The 23,344-nt window shown below is 47.1% G+C and overlaps 1 protein-coding gene across 4 annotated transcripts in view; it reads left to right on the top strand.

Moving 5' to 3' along the window:
• Window positions 1-23,344, top strand: part of LOC141182619 (uncharacterized) — a 213,623-nt gene that overhangs the window by 178,123 nt on the left and 12,156 nt on the right. For 3 of the 4 annotated variants that reach the window (XM_073660783.1, XM_073660781.1, XM_073660782.1), the window contains exons 2-6: window positions 10,352-10,510; window positions 10,640-10,816; window positions 10,900-11,023; window positions 11,107-11,204; window positions 11,402-11,492. In XM_073660783.1, the coding sequence (XP_073516884.1) occupies window positions 10,418-10,510; window positions 10,640-10,816; window positions 10,900-11,023; window positions 11,107-11,204; window positions 11,402-11,492 (583 nt within the window). In that variant the 5' untranslated portion in view covers window positions 10,352-10,417. Of the gene's footprint in view, window positions 1-10,351; window positions 10,583-10,639; window positions 10,817-10,899; window positions 11,024-11,106; window positions 11,205-11,401; window positions 11,493-23,344 lie in introns of all 4 variants that reach the window. The other variant, XM_073660784.1, reaches the window with a different exon arrangement.

Below are 23,344 nucleotides of genomic sequence, written 5' to 3'. Positions count from 1 at the left end.
CATTTGGGCGAAATACGCCATGGTTGGGTGTCACGGGTGTGTCAGAGGTGACAGACAGTCGCCCTGCAGGGGTTTGCAGGAGATCTCCACGTTTGGCAATGCAGACAGCTGCCTAGATGAGAGGCTGTGTTTAGGACCCAGATTCTACCTCCATTTAGTCTGGGTGTATATATACCTGGTGTGTCTATGTTGGCGTCGCCGGGTATACTCATTTCTACTTGGAACTTGGCTGAAGCAGTATCACGTCCTCTTTGGAGTCTTGAGGCCGTGTGCCCTGTTGGAGTTTCTTCTAAAGCGAAGTTTTAATTCCCCTGTGTTGTCTTTCCCTTTTGTCTTTAGAGTGCTAGCGGAGGTTGACTAGTGCTCATCTCCTTCCACCCCCAGCTATAGCCTTACGACAGGGATAGTTGGGCGAGGCATGTGATGGGCGACAGCTGCGGAGGCTGTATAGAGACGTTAGGGGGAGACAGGGTGATGCTAGTCCAGATTAGGAGGTCACCTCTTCCCCCTTTTCCATAGTGTCTGGGCTCCCTTTCCCTTTCTCCTCTGTGTTGCACTCACGCCTGGCGTGATTCTTTGTGTTACACTCACACCTGGCGTGACATTGGGACACCCCATTAGTGAGACACATGAACAGTGCACATTGAGGTGAAACAAGAGACATCTCCTTTTGCATCATTGAGGTGGTTAAACCCAATGTGAGAGGTGGTGATCTTAATAGATGTATCCTCAAAAAAGAAAGTGAATGTATTTCCAGACTGGATTCACTAGGCCCTAAGGGACTGAATGAGCAAATTTCCTATGCCTGTTTTGTATGAATACAGGCCCATTCTGGATTACATTTTAGGATTTTATACTCTACCCATTGCTACTCAGTTCCCTGTGAACGAGGTTCACATATTGTTTTACTTCATCAAGAGATCTGAGCTTCTATATCAGAATTATTTCTTATCAGTTATATCCCAATTATACTATTTAGTAATTAACAAGTGTGGTGTTCCTTGTATATCTCTAATTATGCAATAGGGGTCAAATATGACCATTTAGGAGTATACTGTGGGCCACCATCCCATATATTTTGTAGTGATAAAGTAGATCCACATGCCGATTGCATGATGGGAGGATGTGCAATACTTGTTTTTAGTCTCCCATGATACTGATCTCAGAGAGAGGATTTTTCTGTTGGTGGAATGCAATCCAATACCATATGCGCTCCGGTGTGGAACGCAGACATATGGGCATGCACATTTGTGGACAATGATCCTAGATGGAATGATGACTACGGGCATGCGCAGTCACAGGTACGAGTTTCACGGCAGCAATCAGTTTATCTGGTGTTTCAGCATAAAGCACGTCACTTCCGGACATGCACACTAGGTGATGGACATTATCGAACCTCTAGCTCATGAGAAGTAGCGTAGGTGCAGTATATTATTGTAGACAGACTCTATTCTGTATATCCTGTGACAATTCACCTCTAGGAATGGGAATGAGCCTCATAGTCTGGGAGGGGTTTTGGATGAAGTGGGATATTTAAACATGGACACCTGGCTATTAGGCACACTATGTTGAACATCATGAATTATCATCCCTCTATCAAGCCTCCTAATGAACCTGTTGGGAAAATGCATTGAGGCGGATTATTGAAACATTCTCTGAGTACCATACCCTTTCCTTTATACATATTGTAGGGGTTTTACTCACTGGGGCACTATAGGAGGAAAACAGGAGGCATGTTCTTAAATTTCATGTGGGTTTATTACTTCATAAACCCAGAAGCCAAACAGAAAAGCAAATAGCCTTTAGATCAGGCAAACAAAGCAAATGTCCTTAGCAGGTCTCTACTCAGCCAGGCCTGTGTGGCACACAAGCTGGAGTAGCGTCCAGTGTCTTGGCTTGGTCTGAAGACAAACATACACAGTAGGCCTTCTACCTCCAAACACACAGACTATGTGCCAAACAACTGCCTTCATTTTATAGGCTGTTAACCACACCCAGAGATGAGGTATGTGGGTAGCTGGACCCGCCCATTCTCTCCTAGCTACCTGTAACCCGGCTCCCAGGTGCACCAAACGATCCTCTTAGTGCTTATGTGCTCTAGAGAAACACTCCGGGTTACATCACACAGACCAGCCATCTCTGTGACACATAACTCCCATCGACTACGCGACCATTAGCCACCTTACATACCCCCCCCCGCCTAAACCTGTGGGCTTGACACCTTTTACTACCAGACAGGGGATTCTCGAGAGAGCATCGGCATTACCATGTAGCTTCCCTGCTCTATGTTCTACAGGGAAGTAGGAGTCCTGTAGGGCTAAAAACCCGAGGGTGACTCTGGCATTTTTTCACTTGTTTCCCTCATCCATCTGAGTGGAGCATAGTCGGATAATAATCTAAATTTTCGACCTAACAGTACGGTAAGGTGTCCACCGCACACTTTATAGCCGAGCGTTCCTTCTCTATGACCAAATAATTTTTCTCGCAGGAGAACAGCTTTCTACTCAGGTAGAGGACAGGGTGCTCCTCCCCGTGTATCTCCTGGGAAAGGACTGCTGCTAACACGACATCTGGGGCATCTGTCTGGAGTATAAACTCTTTCTTGAAGTCCGGGGCAACCAGGACCGGTTGCCTACACAGAGCCAGTTTCATCTTTTGAAAGGACGTCTCCGCCTCTGCTGTCCACTTGGCCTTGGCTGATTTTGTCCCTTTAAGGAGGTCAGTCAGGGGTGCGGCCATCATGGCGAAGTTTGGGATGAATTTTCCTGTAGTATCCCACGATTCCCAGGAAGGCTCTGACTTGCTTTTTCGACACCGGTCTCAGCCAATTTTGGATTGCTTCTACTTTAATATTTTTGGGTTTTATCTTGACTCTACCCACTACATATCCGAAGTACTTGGCTTCTTATTTCCCCATGCCATATTTCTTCGCGTTTATTGAAAACCCCACCTTCCTCAGAGCATCAAACACAGCCTGAATCTTTTCCAGATGACTCTCCCAGTCTGGACTGAAGATAATAATATTGTTCAGGTATGTTGCAGCATATTTCTTATGGGATGCAAGGATGCAATCCATAGCTCTCTGGAATTTTGCAGGGGCCCCCTACAGTCCAAACGGCATCCGGGCATACTGGAAGCATCCGTCCAGCGTAGAAAACGCAGTCTTCTCTTTGGCTACCTGTGCCATGGGGATCTGCCAATATCCCTTCGTCAGATCCAAGGTGGTTATGTGCCTTGCTGGCCCAAGCCTCTTGATCAGCTCGACGACGCGTGGCATGGGATATGCATCAAATTGGAAACCTCATTCAACTTCCGATAGTCGTTGCAGAATCTCCACTCACCATTGGGATTTGGGACCAAGACAATCAGGCTCGACCAACTGCTCTTGGATTCTTCAATGACACTGAGCTTCAGCATACAAGCTACCTCTTTGGATATCAACTCTTGTCGGGCCTCAGGTATCTGATAGGGCTTCAAGTTCACCCACACATGTGGCTCCGTCAGAACCTTGTGTTCTATGACCCTTGTGCAGCCCGACAATTCCGAGAACAGATCCCTATTCTTCTGCATCAACTCCCAACACTGCTGTTTCTTGGCCTTCGTTAGCGTTTCCGCTATTGCGACTCCTCCAACGTCACCTTCTAGCTTGCCCAGCAAGCATGGAGCTTCCACAGCCTCTCTGTCTTGCCACGGCTTGATGAGGTTGATGTGGTATATCTGGTACGGCTTACGTCGTCCCGGTTGATGAACCTTGTAGTTCGCTTCACCCATTTTTTCCACCCTTGCCACATGGCCAAGAACTTACTTTCCACCATAGTAATTAGCATGAGGATTCCGGTCTCCCGGATTGAATTGCCTCACTCTGGCTGACTGGTTGTAGACTCTGGCATGAGCTTCTTGTGCCTGGAGGAGATGTTCTTTTACAATGGGCATCACCTTCACAATCCTCTCCTGCATCAGAGCAACCATGCTCGATGACGCTCCTATGGGGCGTGAATTCGGCTTCCCAGATTTCCTTTGTGACATCCAGAAGACCCCGCTAATGTCGGCCATACAGAAGTTCGAATGGCGAGAACCCTGTAGAGGCCTGTGAAACCTTTCGGTTGGAGAACAACAGATACGGTAGGAGACAGTCCCAGTCTCTACTGTCCCTTTCTATGTCCTTCCTCAGTATACTCTTCAGAGTCTTGTTAAACCTTTCGACTAGGCTATCCGTCTGAGGATGGTATACTGAAGTCCTCAGTTGGGAGATTTGGAGGGCTTTGCATAACTCCCTCATCACCTTACTCATAGAGGGAATTCCCTGGTCAGTGAGTATCTCCCTTTGGTAAGCCTGTTGGGGGAAAAACATGGACCAACTCACGGGATATATTCTTTGCGGAGGAGTTTCTCAGTGGAATCACTTCAGGATAGCGTGTGGCATAGTCCAGGATAACCAATATAAATTGATGCCCACAAGCAGATTCAACAAGGGGACTGACCAATTCTCTCGAACGGCACTTCAATAATGGGCAATGGCACGAGGGGACTTCAAAAGTGAGAGGTGGGGTCGGTTAACTGGCACGTAGTGCAAGACCTGCAATACTTAAATATTTCCCGGTGACATCTGGGCCTATAGAACCTTTGTAAAAGATAATGCCTTACCAACAACAGATGCAGCAAGCCTCCATGATAAAGGCGGGACTAGCACATGTGCAAAATACTGATGCAGACAGCCACTCACTAACCTACCAATTCATGGAGGGGGGTGGCTGTCTAGTATTATATATGCACACCGATGGAGTCTGCATAGGGCGCCAGTCACACAGATAAGTGTGGTGCACAGTTTCTGGCTTGCAGCTTGTTGATGACGCCCATACTATTAGATCAGGCCGGCTGCCCAGCACTATATACGTGCACCCCCACAAGACAGACGCCCCAATTCACCCAGCCAACACTAAAGAGGCCTGGCCTCATCCTGCAAAAAAATGTGCAAAAAAGATGAAAAATAGCGTAGAAGATAAATACACCACATGAGGTGTTGGTCGATATTTTGGCCAAAATACACAAGCTCGCAACCCAAACGTCAAGGGTCCTCATACTTGCGAGTCCTAACACTAAACATTAAAAATGGTGAACATTGGACATAATTTCAAAAAACATCACAGTAAGGCTGTATGCCCACTATGCGTTTTTTAAGCGTTTCCGCAGCGGCAATTCCGCTGCAGAAACGCTTAAACGCTTGGTAGAAGGTCTGTCATGTTCCCCAATGATAATCCCATGTGCTGTGCACATACTGCGGAAATTTCCGCTGCGGATTATCATTGCGGAAAAATCCACAGCGCTACCAATTATTTTGCGGAAGCGCGGCATGTTCGCCGCCATTGACTTACATTGGAACGCATGGAATCCGCATCATTGCATCTGCAGATGCGGAATCCATGCGTCGTGGGCACATAGCCTAAAAGATAATGCCTTACCAACACCAGGTCAGATTACCAATGCACTGCAGGATGCAGTAAGCCTCAATGATAAAGGCGGGGCCAGCACATGTGCCAAATACTGATGCAGACAGCCACTCACTAACCTACAATTTCATGGAGGGAGTGGCTGTGTAGTATTATACATGCACACCGATGGGAGTCTGCATAGGGCGCCAGTCACACAGATATGTGTGATGCACATTGTCTGGCTTGCAGCCTATTGATGACGCCCATACTATTAGGCTGTGTGCCCACAATGCGTTTTTAATGCGTTTTTGCAGTTGCGGAAATGCATTAAAAATGCATGTAGAAGGGCAGCAATGTTCCCCAATGATAATCCGCAAATTTAATTTCCGGTGCGGATTATCATTGCGGAAAAAACGCAGCACTACCAATTATTTTGCGGAAGCGCTGCGTTTTCGCCGCAATTGACTTGCATTAGTACGCGCCAATTCCGAAAGACTGCATCTATACTTGCGTAATTGGCACGTTCTAATGTGCGGATGGTACCCAGGTGTGGAGGACAGGAGACTCTCCTCCACACCCAGGTACCATTAAAAAAGCTGTAAAAAAGAAGAATAAAATAAAAAATAAATATATACTTACCTTCTGGTGGCCCGCAGTGCACTCCTCCTTGCTTCACGGCACTTAGCGATGGAATGAAGGACCTGCTCTGACGTCAGAGTCATGTGACGGGTCACACGACACTGACGTTGGCAGGTCCTTCAGTCTACCACTGCCGGCAGCCGGGACCGAGCGAAGCAAGACAGCGCAGGCCATCGGAGGGTAAGTATAGATTTATTTTTTTACATTCTCTCAGGTCACACTATATAAATCCATGCTGGTTGCATGGATTTATATAGTGTGACCAAGTTGACAAGCACTTTCCAAGTGATGCTAAAATCGCTTGGAAAGCGCTTGTCAACCCGCATGCGGAAACGCAAGTGAAGAACGCTTCACTTCCGCATGTCCCTGGCAGGAAAAAGACATGTACAATCCGCATTCATTTTTTTCTGCCAGGGAGATGCAGAAACGCTCAGGAAAAAATCCTGAGCATTTCTGCATCGTGGGCACATAGCCTTAGATCAGACGGGCTGCCAAGCACTATATACATGCAAGCACACAAGACATATACCCCAATTCACCCAGCCAACACTAAAGAGGCCTGGTGGGGTATTTATCATGTGGTGTATTTATCTTATACACTATTTTTAATCTTTTTTGCACATTTTTTTGCACTATGCATCACACATATCTGCGTGACTGGCGCCCGCCCTATGCAGACTCCATCGGTGTGCATGTATAATACTACACAGTCACCCCCTCCATGAATTTGGTAGGTTAGTGAGTGGCCGTCTGCTTCAGTATTTTGCACATGTGCTGGCCCTGCCTTTATGATGCAGGCTTGCTGCATCCTGCAGTGCATTGGCGATCTGACCTGGTGTGGGTAAGGTATTATCTTTTACTGTGATGTTTTTTGAAATTTTGTCCAATGTTCACCAATAGAACCTTTGCACGATCCGTTCCTGCGTTTTAACCACTCCCAGATGTCCCCCCAAGACATGTGAATGGGCCATGTCCAACACCTTCCGTCTAAAGGGGCCCGGCACTATTAACTGCTCCACACTCTCCTCCCTCACTTTCTTGACCCGGTACAACAACTCCTTACTCATCATAAAATGGGGAAACCTTGTGTCAGTCCCTGACTCCTGTGCAACCCCATTTATAATAGTGACATTATTAAAGGCTTCCTTCAGAGTTAGGTCCCTATGTTGGGCAGACCCAAAATTCTCGCTGGTCACCCCTAACTCTGGAATTGCAGACTCAGGGGGCACTACCTCCTCATCCCCCACAAGGACACAAAAAGGAAACCTGTCTGACTCTGGGTGTGGTGATACCTCATTAAGGTTAATTTTTTTCTTATCTGAGCCAGCGAACTCAGAACCCTTCCTCCACAGATCCCAAAACAAGCAAAAGTCCCAGCCTATAATAATAGGGTGCAGCAAGTCCTGAACGACGCCGACCTCGTGGGACTCTGTACCGTGGGCCATTTCAATGTCCACTCTGGCCCGTAGGGTAGTCTTTAGCATCACCATGAATGCGCTGAATGCCGACTTTTTTCCCCGGGATAATTTGGAGAGGGTCACCAGGCTCCCGGAGTCTAGCAGTGCCTTTACTTCCCATCTGTTCACCTTCATGTGACATGCTTGTGGCCTCTCGCTGGATGGACAGTTCACACTGCAGGCCGGATAAGCATAATATGAACAACGTTGTCCTATGCTGCAGTCCATCGGCTCAAGGGTCAGGGGACAACGGGCGGCTATATGGCCTGGGCCGTGGCACCGCCAGCAAACAACATCACCTGTATGGACCTTGGGCACCACCTCCCTCGTCCATTTGGACCTTGGAAGTCCCACCACCTTTTGGGCCTGCACCCCCTGTTGGGAACTCCATCATGTAGTGTGCTTGCTTCCCAAGGAACCTTCAACCCCCTGGTATCTCTCGATCAGTCCGACCAGTTCATCCGCATACCGGGGATCACCCTGGGCAACCCAAGGCTGTATGGGCCTCGGCATGGAGTGCACAAACCGGTCCATCACCACCCACTCTACCATCTGCGCAGGCATTGAGGACTCTGGCTGCAGGCATTGAGGACTCTGGCTGCAGCCACTTCTGGACCAGGTGCAGCAGGTCAAACATTTGGGACGGAGGTGGTTTGTTCTGGTGATACGAACCCACTGTGCCCTGATAGTCATTGTCAACCCCAAGCGTGCGAGAATCTCACTTTTTAGCTTGCCATACTCTTTGGCATCCTGGAAAGCTAAATCATAGTACGCCTACTAGGCGTACTTCTGGGGCTCTCCAAGTCAAGTATGGCGACAGTACCTCTGCCCACTGCTCTTGTGGAAATTTCTTCCTCTCGGCCACCCTTTGAAACACCATCAGGAAGGTCTCAACGTCATCCCCCGGGGTCATTTTCTGCAAAGCCCATCATACCGCCTTCCGGACATGGGAGTCCTCAGTCGGACCTGGGGTTGGAGCGCTCATCCTGTCCTGGATGGCGGTTGCCAGAAGCTGCATCTGCTGACGTTGTTTCTGCTAGTGCTGCTGGATCTGCTGTAACTACAGCCTGTTGGTCTCCTGTTGATGCTGCTCCGACTGGACCAGGTGTTTCAGCAGGTCCTACATTTCGTCTGGCGATGCTTGCTGGCTTGCAACAGACTTCACCCAGGGCATGCAGTCCATCCTGTAGCAGTCACACGTCTCTGCTGGTAATGCTACCCGCAAGTCTAACACTAATTGTGGAGGTTTTACTCACTTGGGTGGGACAGGAGGAAAACAGGAGGCATGTTCCTTTAAAAGTTCATGTGGGTTTATTGCTTCATAAACCCAGAAGCCAAACAGAAAAGCAAATAGCCTTTAGATCAGGCAAACAAAGTAAATGTCCTTAGCAGGTCTCTGGCCAGCCAGGCCTGTGTGGCACACAAGCTGGGGTAGCGTCCAGTGTCCTGGCTTGGTCTGAAGACAAACATACACAGGAGGCCTTCTCCCTCCAAACACACAGACCATGTGCCAAACAACAGCCTTCATTTTATAGGCTGTTAACCACACCCAGAGGTGAGGTATGTGGGTAGCTGGACCCGCCCATTCCCTCCTAGCTACCCGTAACCCGGCTCCCAGGTGCACCAAACGATCCTCTTAGTGCTTATGTGCCCTAGAGAAACACTCCGGGTTACATCACACAGACCAGCCATCTCTGTGACACATGCCTCCCATTGACTACACAACCATTAACCACTTTAGAATACTTTGATACATATCTGGTTTTATGATTACCCCACGGCTGATTAAAGGGAATCTGTCACCCCCTGGGACTTATCTGACCTCTAATATTGGCATACAGGTGATAGAAATGTGAATCTATACATACCTTTATGCCTCATATTAGAGGTCTGTTTGCTGAGAAATGGCTTTTTATTCAGTGAAGATTCTGATGCTTGCTGGCCGTGGGGAGTGGATTCCCTATAATAAATACTCACTTAGCCCCATTCTTCGTGCAGATACTAATAAATACAGGACCTATGAGATTTTTACCATATGATAGTTGGATAGTTAGGGGTGTATCATCCATAGCAGCAGCCCACAGGGCCACTATGGTGCCCGTGAAAAAACACAGAATTTGAGCTTGGTTTAAGTTGGTATCCATGCAGCACATAAATGCATGTTTACTATGGCCATAAATCAGAAAAAAAACCTTTAAGAAGAAAAATGATCATAAACCCTGCTGTAAATAAATAAATAAAAAGCAAAAGTGCATTTAAATAAAATAGGGTTCCTAGTAACACTGTTTTTGATCAAAAATAGCATGAAAGCTATCCCACCATGGTAAAATGAACCCATTCAGGATAGTCCTACTCTGCTTAATATTAAAAAACTTACCATGTATCAAAGCCTCAAACTTCTGTGTGTGAATCAGACATGAGAACTAACGTGATAGAAGATTACAGTCCGGGGAAGACGGGAAACATTCATATAGACGGCCGGTGGAGATGTAGTCAGTGAAGAACTCTGGCTAAATATGTTTGTAGAGCCGTAGTAGAAGATGAAGATGTCGTCGTCCTCCTCATGAAGTAGTTATTTCTCATGTCACGTGTAATGAATATCTCCTGCAGTATTGCTAATGCCGATTGCAGTGTCGGTAAATGAGACGAGAATTAGCTTTATGGAAGATGAGTCTTTGAGAAACGTATTCAGCTACAGACTCCAAGGAAGAAACTGCTTGTTGTCTGTGGCCTAAAATATATAGGTTTTATTACTAGATGTAAAGCAGAAAACGAAATACTGTAAAATAATATATCTCCTCATATGTTTCCCCTTATTATCTCCAGTAATTGTATTATTACACAATATCAGATCCTCTCAGTGAAGATCTTCTATTTAAGAGAATTTTCCTTATGGACCCATCAAAGATGGATATGGATAGAGACAAGATGGCAGAGAGGATATTACACCTCACCCTAGAGATCCTCTTCCGTCTTACTGGAGAGGTGAGAGATTCTGATGACATCACATTACATCATTCTTATCTATGGGAATAACAGATGAACAGAACTGGAGAGGTGAGGAGTCTGGAAATGTCTGTAGTGAGATTTATTTATATGTCTTTCCATAACCAGGATTACATATTAGTTAAGACCTCTAGTGAGCGCTGTCAGGACCCTGTGTCTGAGGGATGGGAAAGACCCCTGAGCCCAATCACAGGGCCTCCACCTCACCCCCTGATACATGAGGATATCAATGACCAGAAGATCGTAGAACTCACCTACGAGATGATTGAGCTGCTGACTGGAGAGGTGACACTACTTCGAATGCTGGGACTTTATACAGTAATGCTATGAAAGGATCGGGGGGATGACTGTATCATTGTATGTGTCAGGTTCCTATAAGATGTCAGGATGTCACTGTCTATTTCTCCATGGAGGAGTGGGAGTATTTAGAAGGACACAAAGATTTGTACAAAGACGTCATGATAGAGGTTCCTCAGCTCCTCACATCATCAGGTAATAGACAGGACTAAATACACACGGCCTATAATTATCTGTATGTAAAGAATAAATTCCGTCCCTGTATGTGTTTCTTCCAGAGCTATCCAGTAAGAGGACAACACCAGACAGATGTCCCCATCCTTTTCTTCCACAGGACTGTAAACAAGAAGATCCCAATGTTCCTCAGGATCATCAGGTACATGGAGAGAAGGTGTCATGAGATCTCCCCTATGATGTGTAGACGGCTGTGAAGGTCTTGTGTTCAGTCTTGTTTTATCCACCAGTATTATGTGTTTTCTATTTGTGTAATGAGAACGGTGGAGATGGCAGGATTAGAGTTGATCATAGATGTGACTTCTCATCTGTTTGTGACTTATACAATATTTGTTTCAGGGTGAAGATCTCACCCATATTAATACTATAGAGGCATATGTGAGGGGTGATGAGTGGTGTAAAGAGGAGATTCCTACTTATGACTACCCAGGTGAGTAGTGACCACTAAATGCAGAGAAGTTACAGATTCTTCTCAGTCACCGGCTGTGGCTGCTTTATCGGTGGTGTAGTCCGGCCGTATCACAATCATATGATCACCATTTTGCCTCTAGACCACAACATTCTCTTCCACCCAAAACTTCAAATGATTTTGGGCATTGAAACCCTTTTCCATAGAATTTACAACCTGGAGGATCCACCTACTCACTGTGATTAGGAGACGTTACCTGCCCAGATCTGTAAACCACAAAGCCAGAAAATCACTTAAAAAAATATTATGATAGGCCTGTAAGAGAAAGTGGAGGGTAATGATGCTGTTGGCTTCCTAGAACCCTGATATCTTATTGGATGAATCTACCTTTCTCCCTTCTGTTTTGCTGAATCTGCTCATATGGTCCCTACAAAACCAGGTCCAGTCTTTCTGGCCAAACTTCACTTTTATGATCGACAACATTAAATGTGCAGTGAGGACCAAGTGTGAATTTCTGTACAATAACAACAAAGTTTCCCTTTATCCTGACTTTTCAATTTCTTTTAAAACCGACTAATTTCAAACCAAATTGTGATAAACTACACAAAAAAAACATTACACCTGTGACCCGGTGTATCTTTAAGCTAAATTTAAGACTCCTCATCTCTTCACTATTATAAAAAGTTCTCTTTAAATGTCAATATTTCTTGAAACTCATCTGACAGAAAATATTGTCCCTTACGATAGTTTAGATTGCCAAGAGCCACCGAGCCCTATACTCTAATTACCACAGAGAGGTTTCACCACTAGTTACTCACTACTTACTGATGAAGACTGTTGAGTTTGATCATTTCAGTAGATGTGTTATGGTCTATACTCACAGTTTTGACTATAGTAGTTAGTGCCCAAAATAGTCTGATTTCACCCCTTCCTGCAGCCAGTTTTGTGTTCCTATCTAGGCCGATTTTTCAAATCTGACGTGTGCCACTTTATATGGTGACTAGCTACTGAACTCGTTCTACGCCCGGGTGGTGAGCATTTTTATTGGTATATGGTCTCCCATGCTGGTATGTGTGGTATGTGCTGCCCCCCTCCTGGTATTTGTGCTGCCCCCATCCTGTCCCCACCATCTTATCCTGGTATGCATGGCACCCTCATCCCCAATCCAGGTATGCGTGGTACCCCATCCCTCATCCCCAATCGCGGTATGCGTGGCTCCCCATCCCCAATCACGGTATGCTTGGCTCCCCTCATTCCCAATCGCGGTATGCGTGGCTCCCCTCATCCCCAATCGCGGTATGCGTGGCTCCCCTCATCCCCAATCGCGGTATGCGTGGCTCCCCTCACCCCCAGTCGCGGTATGCTTGGCTCCCCTCACCCCCAATCCCGGTATGCATGGCTCCCCTCACCCCAATTCCCGGTATGCGTGGCTCCCCTCACCCCCATTCCCAATATGCGTGGCTCCCCTCACCCCCAATCCCGGTATACGTGGTACCCCTCACCCCACAATCCTGGTATATGCATGGTCCCCTCACCCCACAATCCTGATATGTGTGGCCCCCTCATCCCTTCCACACTGTACACACAAACAAAAAAAATAAACAGTTATACTCACCTTTCTTCTCTGTACTCCAGCGCTGCAGCGTCCTGTTCTGCCGTAGGCCGGGGGAGGAGAGTGGCGCCATTTTGCTGAAGACACACTGTAAATGTGTCTTCAGTAAAATGGCGAAGGATAGCGCTATGTGCACGCGCCGATCCGACGCCTCACTCCGCCCCCGGTCTCCGGCCAGAAGAGAGGCGCCGCGGCAACGCTCCTCCTGGTCAGGTAAGTATGCAAGTATGGCGCCGGAGATCGCGGTATGCGTTCAGTGTCTACACATACCGCGATCTCCGGCGCCATACACCTCCTCTTACCTGTAACAGCTGGATGCCTGCTTCTGTCTGGAGCCAGACTGCGCGTCACGCATGCGCAGTCTATCGAGGCTTCGGACAGAGGGACTCTTAGCCGATTATATTATAGATAACTTTTGAATTCTTCACAAAGGATTATAGGAAACAAATGGACCTTACAAATAATATTCTAACTTCTCTTGAATCTGACAATACCCTGTATGCAATTGTACACTACTGTCTGGGCACATGGCAGGTTAAAAAGGGAAGGAGCGCAATTTAGCTATTTGAATGCAGATTTTGCTGGGATAGTGTGCAGACACAATGTATTGGGGGCACTGTTCGTTGTCACCTGGCAGCTCAAAAGATGGCTACCACAAACAGGCTTGGCGCTATCTACTCCATTTTCCAGATCCCAGGGTTTGCCTTGCTCATCATCCTTTAACCCCTCTACATGTATTTGGACTTAGACAGAGACCCCATAAGCTTGGGCCACAGTGTTAACTAATGTTCTGTGGTGTGAGATGGCAAGAAGAATAGTCAGATAGCCGGGTCAGAACATGGAGGTCAGAGAAAAGCCGGGAGCTGAGCACAGAGGACTGAACCAGAGGAGAACAAGGCTGGATCTGGCCGCTTCCGGCAATATGCTTCCAGCTTTAGTAGGGTGCGGTGCTTTCCAGTTGGCTAAAGCAGAGAGCAGATTACTCCAGCTGGACAGCACACACACCCACACTGCCAGACTGGATGGTACTACAGGTCCCAGCAACCCTAATCTTAGTGGCTGGACAGAGCCTGCGCCGCCCAGAGCTTCTGGTTCTATCGTCTCCTCCATCACCAATGCCGCCTGCAGGATGAATAAGGAGGTGAGAGAAGCAGCCGTCTCAGGAGCAGATCCCAGAGGAGATGGCACACACCATTTGCGGAAGCCCTAATGTGACCAAATTGCAGAAAACCAGAGCAGTAGAAATCCCCATAAAGTGACTCCATTTTGGAAATTATAACCCTCAGTGAAATAATCTATAGGAGTAGTGACTATTTTGACTCCACAGGCACTTTCTGGAAATTAGCACACAGTGGATGTTGGAGAGTGAAAATTACAAATATATAATTTCATTACCCAACACATAGTGCCCAGATTGTGCTCCAGGAGACACACACCGTAAATTAAGTGGGTTCTTCTCACTATAGTAATGTCAAATACATGGATGCTGAGTGTGGTTTGGGCGCACTGCAAGGCTCAGAAGCGAGGGGGAGATTTGACTTTGGGAGAGTGGATATTGCTGGATTGGTTTATGGAAGCCATGTTGCTTTTCAAAAGCCTTTGAGCCACTAATGATGTGGAAACCTCTGGTTTTCCATTGACAGATGATGGACCTTTGTTTGGTGGCTTTTTATTCCATATTTGGGAGGCAGAATTAACAAACAGTTGGACACTACGATCCACTGGTTCATCCTATGAGGTTTTCTATTAGACTGTAAACTGTTATTGTCTTGGTGAATAATGACGGCTAACATAGGGCACAATTAAAAAAAAAATCACAGAAAAAGATACAGCCTTACCAACACCAAATCATATAACAAATGTACTAGCAGGATGCCGCTGACCCCCATGATAAAGGTGGGGGCAGCGCAGGTGCAAAATACTGATGAAGCAACCACTCACAAACCTACCAATTCATGGAGGGGGTGGTTGCCTAGTATTAAAGATGCACACAGATGAAGCTTGTATAGGACGCCAGTCACACAGGTAGGTGTGATGCAAAGTGTCTGGCTTAGGATAGTGATGATGCCCATACTATTACATCAGGAAGGCTGCCCAGCACTATATAAGTGCACCCCACATGGACAGACACCCCAGTACACCCAACCAACACTAAAATGCTAATGCATTTGTTATCTGATTTGGTGTTGGTAAGGCTGATTTTTCTCTTTCCCCATGACGGCACCACGGAGAGAGGGGATCCGCCCTTCAAGGACAGGAAACCTACAGATAAAAAGGGCGGCACCTCTCTCCCGCATCAGTTGGTTTCCTGTCCTTGACAGGGACCTACGGATGAAATCCTGAAGAAAGAAGATTTTACTTACCAGGCCCGACTGTTAGAACCTTGCTCTTAGGTTTTTTCCTTTGCTGGTCACATGACCTTGTTGGCCTATTTAATCCTGCTCCGCCCTTCTGGCTTTGCTGGACTTCATTGTATAACTACTTTCTAGCTAGCCTGTGCTCTGTATCTAACTCTGTTAGTTTGCTTGGTCTACGGACCTCTATGTTCTATATATTTTGTTTGTTCGTCTGTCTGCTACTATTTCTGTTAGGAGGTGTCCCATTTTCCTCCCAGTCCTTAGTACTTGTAGGGATTCCTTCCCCACATCTATAGGTCTCCGTACAGACTAGCTTAGGACTTTAGCAGGTCTGATCGCAGGATCAGGTCCCCTGTTACATCGTAGGGATTCAGCTGAGTTCTATCGTAGGGACAGATCTCCTCTCTTTCCTTAGCTCTGGTAGCAGAACATAACAGTAAGTCCAGCCTGCAAATTCTCTAAGGAAAGATTTTTCTGTTCCATCATGGTGTCGGTTCTGGATTTGGCTAAACGCCTGCAGGGACTCTCTCTGGAGGTGGCCGAGCTCCGTCAGCACGTGAGTAACTGTCCTGGAGCACATTTCTTGGAGCCTAAGGTATGTTTGCCGGATTTATTTTTTGGTGAACACCAAGAATTTTTTTCATTTAAAAATGCTTGCTTATTGTATTTTCGTTTGAGACCCAAGTCCTCTGGGGATGAATCCCAGCGCATAGGGTTCATAATGTCACTTTTGCGCAAAGAGCCTCAGGAGTGGGCCTTTTCTTTGCAACCTAGTGATACATGCTTCAGATCAGTGGATAGTTTTTTTTCTGCTTTAGGACTATTATATGATGATCCTGACCGTGTCGCATCAGCTGAGACTGAGTTGAGACGTTTGAAACAGGGATCAGGTAATGTGGAAAAATATTGTACTCATTTCCGTCGTTGGTCTACTCAAACAGGGTGGAACGATTCTGCTCTGAAAAGTCTATTTCTTGCTGGGCTCAATGAAAGGGTTAAAGACCTGCTAATTGCTTATCCTACACCTGAAGATTTGCAACAGGCTATGCAATTAGCTATACGGGTGGATAGGAGACTGCGTGCAAGGGTTAATGAGAGAAAATCCTCTGCTATGTCAGTTTCTGGTTATGAGAATGTGTGTACTAACAGTGGTGAACCGATGGAGATTGGATCGGTGGCACCTCGTTCTCAAGAAAAAGACCGTAGATTTTCTGAAGGCTTGTGTTTCTATTGCGGAAAATCTGGTCATTTGATTAAAGGCTGTGAGCTTCGTATGAAGAAAGAAAAAAAAATGGTCAGTCATGCCCGTATTGCCTGTTTAAATTCCAAGGGTGTATTTTTAGCTGCTTCCACGATTGCTCAGGAAAAATTAATGGAATTTCGGGTGTTTGTTGATTGTGGGTCTACTCTGAATGTAATTGATGGGGGATTCTTGGAAAGACTCAATTTAAAACCCGAACCTTTATCATCCCCCATTGCTGTGGTTTCTGTGGATGGTTCCCCTTTGAAGAATATTACTCTCAAGGTCTGTGAATTTCCTCTCACAATTAATGGTGTTCACCATGAGAAATTGGATTTGGTAGTTTTGAATAACTTGCCTTCTCCAGTAATATTGGGATTGCCCTGGTTAAAATTTCACAATCCTGTACTGGATTGGTCTACCAGTGAAATTAAATCCTGGAGCCATAAATGTTATGACAAGTGTTGTAACGGGCGTATTGCAGCTTTGGATAGGGGAGAATTGCCTGTTCCTATTCAGGATTTTTGGAGAGTTTTTTCTGAGAAGGAATCGCAGGTTTTGCCTCCCCATAGAGACTATGATTGTTCTATTGAATTTGTCCCTGGAGCGACTCTTCCTAAAAGTCGTTTATTTAACCTTACTATTCCTGAGAGGAAGGCTTTGGAGGAATACATACAGACAAGTTTGGCCGCCGGTCACATTAGGCCCTCTAAGTCTCCTGTGGCGGTTGGATTTTTCTTTGTAAAAAAAAAGGACGGCGGTTTATGTCCTTGTCTGGATTTTCGTGAGATTAACAAAATTACTGTACGCAATCCTTACCCACTGCCATTGATTCCTGATCTGTTTAACCAGTTAATGGGGGCCAAGTGGTTCTCTAAAATTGACCTTAAGGGGGCATACAATCTGTTGCGCATGAAGGAGGGTGACGAATGGAAGACTGCTTTTAACACTCCTGTGGGTCATTTTGAGAATCTGGTTATGCCTTTTGGTCTTACTAATGCTCCTGCATTTTTTCAGAATTTTATTAATAACATCCTTAGACCTTTGATCGGCAAAAATGTGGTTGTGTATTTGGATGACATTTTGATTTATTCGCCGGATCTGGAGTCTCATTGGCGGAGCGTACGTGAGGTATTACAGTTATTAATGGACAATTCGCTTTTTGCTAAGCTGGAGAAATGTGAGTTCGCTGTACAGAGAATTAGTTTTTTGGGTTACATTATCTCCAGCGAAGGTTTTGAGATGGACCCGGTTAAAGTTCAAGCTGTACAGGAATGGCCTAGGCCTATTGGTTTGAAATCGATACAGAGGTTTTTAGGTTTCGCCAATTATTACAGAAAATTCATAAAAAAATTTTCTAGTATTGTCAAACCTCTGACCGATCTCACCAGGAAAGGTGCTGATGCGGTTCAGTGGTCTTCTGAGGCCATTGAAGCTTTTGTGTATCTCAAGGAGAGGTTCACCTCTGCTCCCATCCTTATGCAGCCTGATGTGACTAAGCCGTTTTTGGTTGAGGTTGATGCTTCCTCTGTGGGGGTTGGCGCAGTATTGTCTCAGGATAACGGGGATGGATTACATCCCTGTGCCTTTTTTTCAAAAAAAATTTCGGAGACTGAACTGAATTACGATATTGGTAATCGGGAATTATTGGCTATTAAACTCGCATTTGAACACTGGCGCCACTTCTTGGAAGGTGCGGAATTTCCCGTTCAGGTTCTTACGGATCATAAAAATCTGATATATCTTGATGCTGCCAAGCGCCTGAATGCCCGTCAGGCTAGGTGGGCACTGTTTTTCTCGCGGTTTAATTTCTCCGTTACTTACATCCCTGGTACTAAGAATGTTAAGGCGGATGCCTTGTCTCGCAGTTTTTCTCCCATAGTCGGTGCTGAGAAAGAGGAGAACATTTTACAAGAAGGTGTTGTGATAGCTGCTTTGGACTCCGTTTTGGAAGATGAGATTCTTAAAGCACAGGAGAATGCCCCATCTAACACTCCTCATGGGAGGTTGTTTGTGCCTGGGACCTTTAGGAGAGATTTGTTTGTTGAGTGTCACAAATCTCGGTTGGCAGGTCATCCCGGAATCTCTGAGACCAAGAGACTGGTGGGTCGCAGTTTTTGGTGGCCTGGATGGCAGAAGGAAGTCATTAAGTGGGTGCGTCAATGTACTATATGTGCTAGATCTAAGTCCTCACATACTCCTGCTGCGGGGTTGCTTTGTCCTTTGGAGGTTCCCAGTGCTCCTTGGACACATTTGGCTATGGACTTTATAACTGACCTTCCCTCCTCTGAGGGTTTTACTGTCATCTGGGTGGTCGTGGACCGTTTTAGCAAGATGTGTCACTTGGTTCCCTTCATCAAACTGCCCTGCGCTAAAACTCTCGCTAAGGCCTTTGTCAAGGAAATTGTCAGACTTCATGGCGTTCCTACTGACATTGTTTCTGATAGGGGTCCTCAGTTCGTGGCTCGTTTTTTGGCGTGCCTTTTGTGACAGGTTGGGAGTTCATTTGTCGTTCTCGTCCGGATATCATCCTGAATCTAATGGCCAGACAGAAAGGAAAAACCAGGATGTTGAGCAGTTCTTGCGTTGTTTTGTGGCAGACAATCAAGAGGGGTGGTCTGAGTTTCTGCCACTTGCTGAATTTGCTCTGAACAATCATACATCTTCTTCTGCTGGTTGTTCGCCTTTTTTTTGTTGTTCTGGGAGACATCCGTCGTTTGGGTCGTTCTCCAAGTTGGGATCTGCCGTGCCTGAGGAGGAGAATTTTTCCAGTGATTTGGAGAGAGTTTGGACGGATGTGCGTGGTAATCTTCAGGAGGCCAACAGAAAATCTAAAGACTACTTTGATAGGAAACGACAGGAGGTTTTGTTCGCTGTTGGTGACATGGTTTGGTTGTCCTCTAGGAATCTGCGGTTGAGGATTCCTTCTAAGAAATTGGGTCCCAAGTTTGTAGGGCCCTTTAAGGTGCTTCAGGTTGTCAACCAATCTGCTGTTAGGTTGGAGGTTCCTACCTCCTGGAGAATTAATCCGGTATTTCATGTCTCTCTGTTAAAAAAAGCTGTTGTGTCGGATGGTGACGCCTCTGCCTCTGTTCCTCCGGTGGTGGAGGATGGGGAATATGAAATTTCTCGCATCCTTAACTCTAGACGGTATAGAGGTAGTTTGCAGTATCTTGTGGCCTGGAAAGGTTTCGGACCCGAGGATAACTCTTGGGTGAGGTCAGATGATGTTTCCGCGTCCAGACTTATCAGAGCGTTTCACAGGAGATTTCCTGATAAGCCTGGTCCTAGGGGATCCGGAGGATCCTCTTAGAAGGGGGGGTACTGTTAGAACCTTGCTCTTAGGTTTTTTCCTTTGCTGGTCACATGACCTTGTTGGCCTATTTAATCCTGCTCCGCCCTTCTGGCTTTGCTGGACTTCATTGTATAACTACTTTCTAGCTAGCCTGTGCTCTGTATCTAACTCTGTTAGTTTGCTTGGTCTACGGACCTCTATGTTCTATATATTTTGTTTGTTCGTCTGTCTGCTACTATTTCTGTTAGGAGGTGTCCCATTTTCCTCCCAGTCCTTAGTACTTGTAGGGATTCCTTCCCCACATCTATAGGTCTCCGTACAGACTAGCTTAGGACTTTAGCAGGTCTGATCGCAGGATCAGGTCCCCTGTTACATCGTAGGGATTCAGCTGAGTTCTATCGTAGGGACAGATCTCCTCTCTTTCCTTAGCTCTGGTAGCAGAACATAACACCGACTAGTCCGGCTCAGGCAGCGGGGGTTCCCTGCCTCTGCTGGTGCGGTGTCCTGAAGCGCCACAGCTGGGGTCAGCGGGCCTCTAGGGTGGCTTGGGAGACGCGAAGCAAGCCGCGGTCTCCTGTGGCGTCGGGCCCAGGCGGTAAGTATAGAAGGCTCAGGGCTCGGGTTGGCCTGAGCCCTGGGTCAGGGTCTGGGCCTTGTGCAGCGCGCGCCCCGCATGCTTGCCGGATAGCGATTCGGCGTTTGGGCGGGTGCGTGCGCTCACCGACGCTCCCCCTCGTGCGCGCGCCGGAAGTGACGCGGGAGGCGCCCGGAAGTGACGCGGCCGCAGGAGCGGCGAATTCAAACGCGCGCGCGGGAAAGGCCTAACATGGAGGACACAGCGGTGTCCTGGCCAGAGGGGGGCGCACCCCACAGCGGTGTTGGAGGGGGAGGGGGCGGTCACCTGCATAGCTTAAATTGCCAGGGAAGCAAAAGGAAAATGCTTCCTGTCATACGTGAAAATCAGCAGTATGAGTGACCAGGAGCCCCAGGAGGTGCAGTCCCTGCGCCCCCACTCACCATCTCCATCACCATCGCCTCAGAGGAAACGCACGAAAGGACCCTCCAGCGGCCCTCCGCGTCAACATAATCAAGGTGACGGAGGAAGCGGTCGGTCCGGCAGGTCTTCTCAGCGTGGCAAAGATTCCGGCACGGCATCAGCCTCGGCGAAAGACCCAGCTACCAGAGCAGGTTCCTCTTCGAATGCGGTATTCCCTCTCTCTCTTTCGTATAGGCGGTAAGTGATCTTCGTGAAAGTTCACTTGTAATTTGGACCCTCCCCCCTCTCTTTTCTTCTTAGGGAAGGAAGAGCACGGGGAAGTTTAAAAACAGGGCCTGCGCACTTTGCGCAGCAGATCTACCCACCACATGGCAAAAGAGACTATGTAGCTCATGCATCGAGCAAACCATCTGTGAGGAGACCCCTAAGTTTGCTACCGAGCTCAGATCCCTGATAAAATCGCAAGTCGAAGATACCTTCAAATCCCTCCAAAAGGGGGGGAAGAAGCATAAAAAAACTAGGCACCTTTCCCCGGAGTCAGAGTCTAGTAAATCAGATGAGGAAGTTGCGGGGTCTGAATCATCCTGTTCATCATCTGCTTCCTCATCTTCAGAGGACGGTGGTCGTAACTGTTTCCCTATAGACGGAACAGGGCACAGGGACTACCAGAAATTCCTGAGGGTAGCCATACCAATAAGGGGCACAATCAGACACTTCCAGTATGGGGCCCTTCCCTTCGGGTTAGCAATAGCCCCCAGAGTCTTCACGAAAGTGATGTCGGAAGTCATGGCTCATCTAAGGGAGAGGAACATCCTGATAGTCCCATACCTGGACGATCTACTGGTTATAGGCAACTCGTTCAGCCACTGCAAAGACCAGCTAGCAGTAGTTATGGATTCTTTGACAAGTTTGGGATGGCTTCTAAACCTAAAAAAATCCAGAGTGGAGCCAGTTCAGCTACAGGAATACTTAGGTATCCTGTTAGATTCAAGAAGTCAGGAATGCCATCTTCCGGAAGAGAAAGTCCAAAATATGATAGCCCGTGTGTCCTATGTGAGGAAGCATCCGGTTATGACACTAAGGGGAGCAATGTCCCTCCTCGGTTCTATGACTGCCTGCATCCCGGGTGTCCGCTGGGCTCAGTTGCACACCAGGGTCTTACAATGGGAGATTTTGAGGGCGGAAAAATCTCTAAGAGGGCACTTAGAAGGGCGACTGACCTTATCCTCAAAAACTTTACTTTCCCTAACATGGTGGACAAAGAAAGAAAATCTAGGCAGGGGCGTCCCATGGACAATACCGTCACCCCAGATTCTGATGACAGATGCAAGCCCCAGGGGGTGGGGGGCTCATCTAGACCAGGGTTCCCCAACTCCAGTCCTCAAGGCCCACCAACAGGTCATGTTTTCAGGATTTCCTTAGTATTGCACAGGTGATGTAATTATCACCTGTGCAATACTAAGGAAATCCTGAAAACATGACCTGTTGGTGGGCCTTGAGGATTGGAGTTGGGTAACCCTGATCTAGACGACCGAGTGGCTCAGGGAGTCTGGGCAAAGGGGGTGGAAGGTTCTTCCTCCAACATGAAAGAACTTCTGGCGGTGAAGTATGGCCTCTTGGAATTTCTAAACGTGTTAAAGGGTTACCACGTGAGAGTGTTCTCGGACAACCAAGTAGTGGTGGCATATCTAAATCACCAGGGGGGTACCCGGTCCATCTCCCTTCTTCAGGCGTCAAGCTCCATCCTCCACGTAGCAGAGAGGAATCTAGAGTCCTTATCAGCTCTGCACATAAAAGGGTCAATGAACGTCACGGCGGACTTCCTAAGCCGTACCCAGTTGAGACAGGGCGAATGGGAGTTGAACCAGCTAGTGTTCAAAAAAATCACGAGGGCTTGGGGAATCCCATGTATAGACCTATTCGCCAACTGGAAAAACAAAAAGGTGGACACGTTTTGCTCGATCGACCCCAGGGGGAACCCAGTAGCACTAGACGCTTTTTTGATTCCATGGGGCCACCAGCTAGTATATGCCTTTCCTCCGATTGCTCTCATTCCGGCAGTTCTGAGGAAGATCAGGGAAGACGAGGCGAATGCGATCCTGATCGCCCCTTTCTGGCCAAGAAGGCCTTGGTTTTCCTGGCTGAGGATCATGTCCGTCTCCGACCCCTGGGTCCTTCCGGAAGTTCCGGACCTGCTGTCTCAGGGTCCAGTACTACACCCGAAGGTAACAAACCTGCACTTGACAGCTTGGAATTTGAGAGGTCACTCTTGAGGGATAAAGGGTTTTCCCCCAATCTAATCTCTACCTTGCTGCAGAGTAGGAAACCTGTAACTACTAGGCTCTACGGGAAAACTTGGAAGAAATTCCTTT

The sequence above is a fragment of the Phyllobates terribilis genome, unplaced genomic scaffold (genome assembly GCF_046119375.1).
Source record: "Phyllobates terribilis strain yellow unplaced genomic scaffold, ASM4611937v1 Scaffold_35__1_contigs__length_13245226, whole genome shotgun sequence".
NCBI lineage: Eukaryota > Metazoa > Chordata > Amphibia > Anura > Dendrobatidae > Phyllobates > Phyllobates terribilis.
Note: the sequence above shows the minus strand (reverse complement) of the source record. Positions and strands in the feature narration are given on the sequence as shown.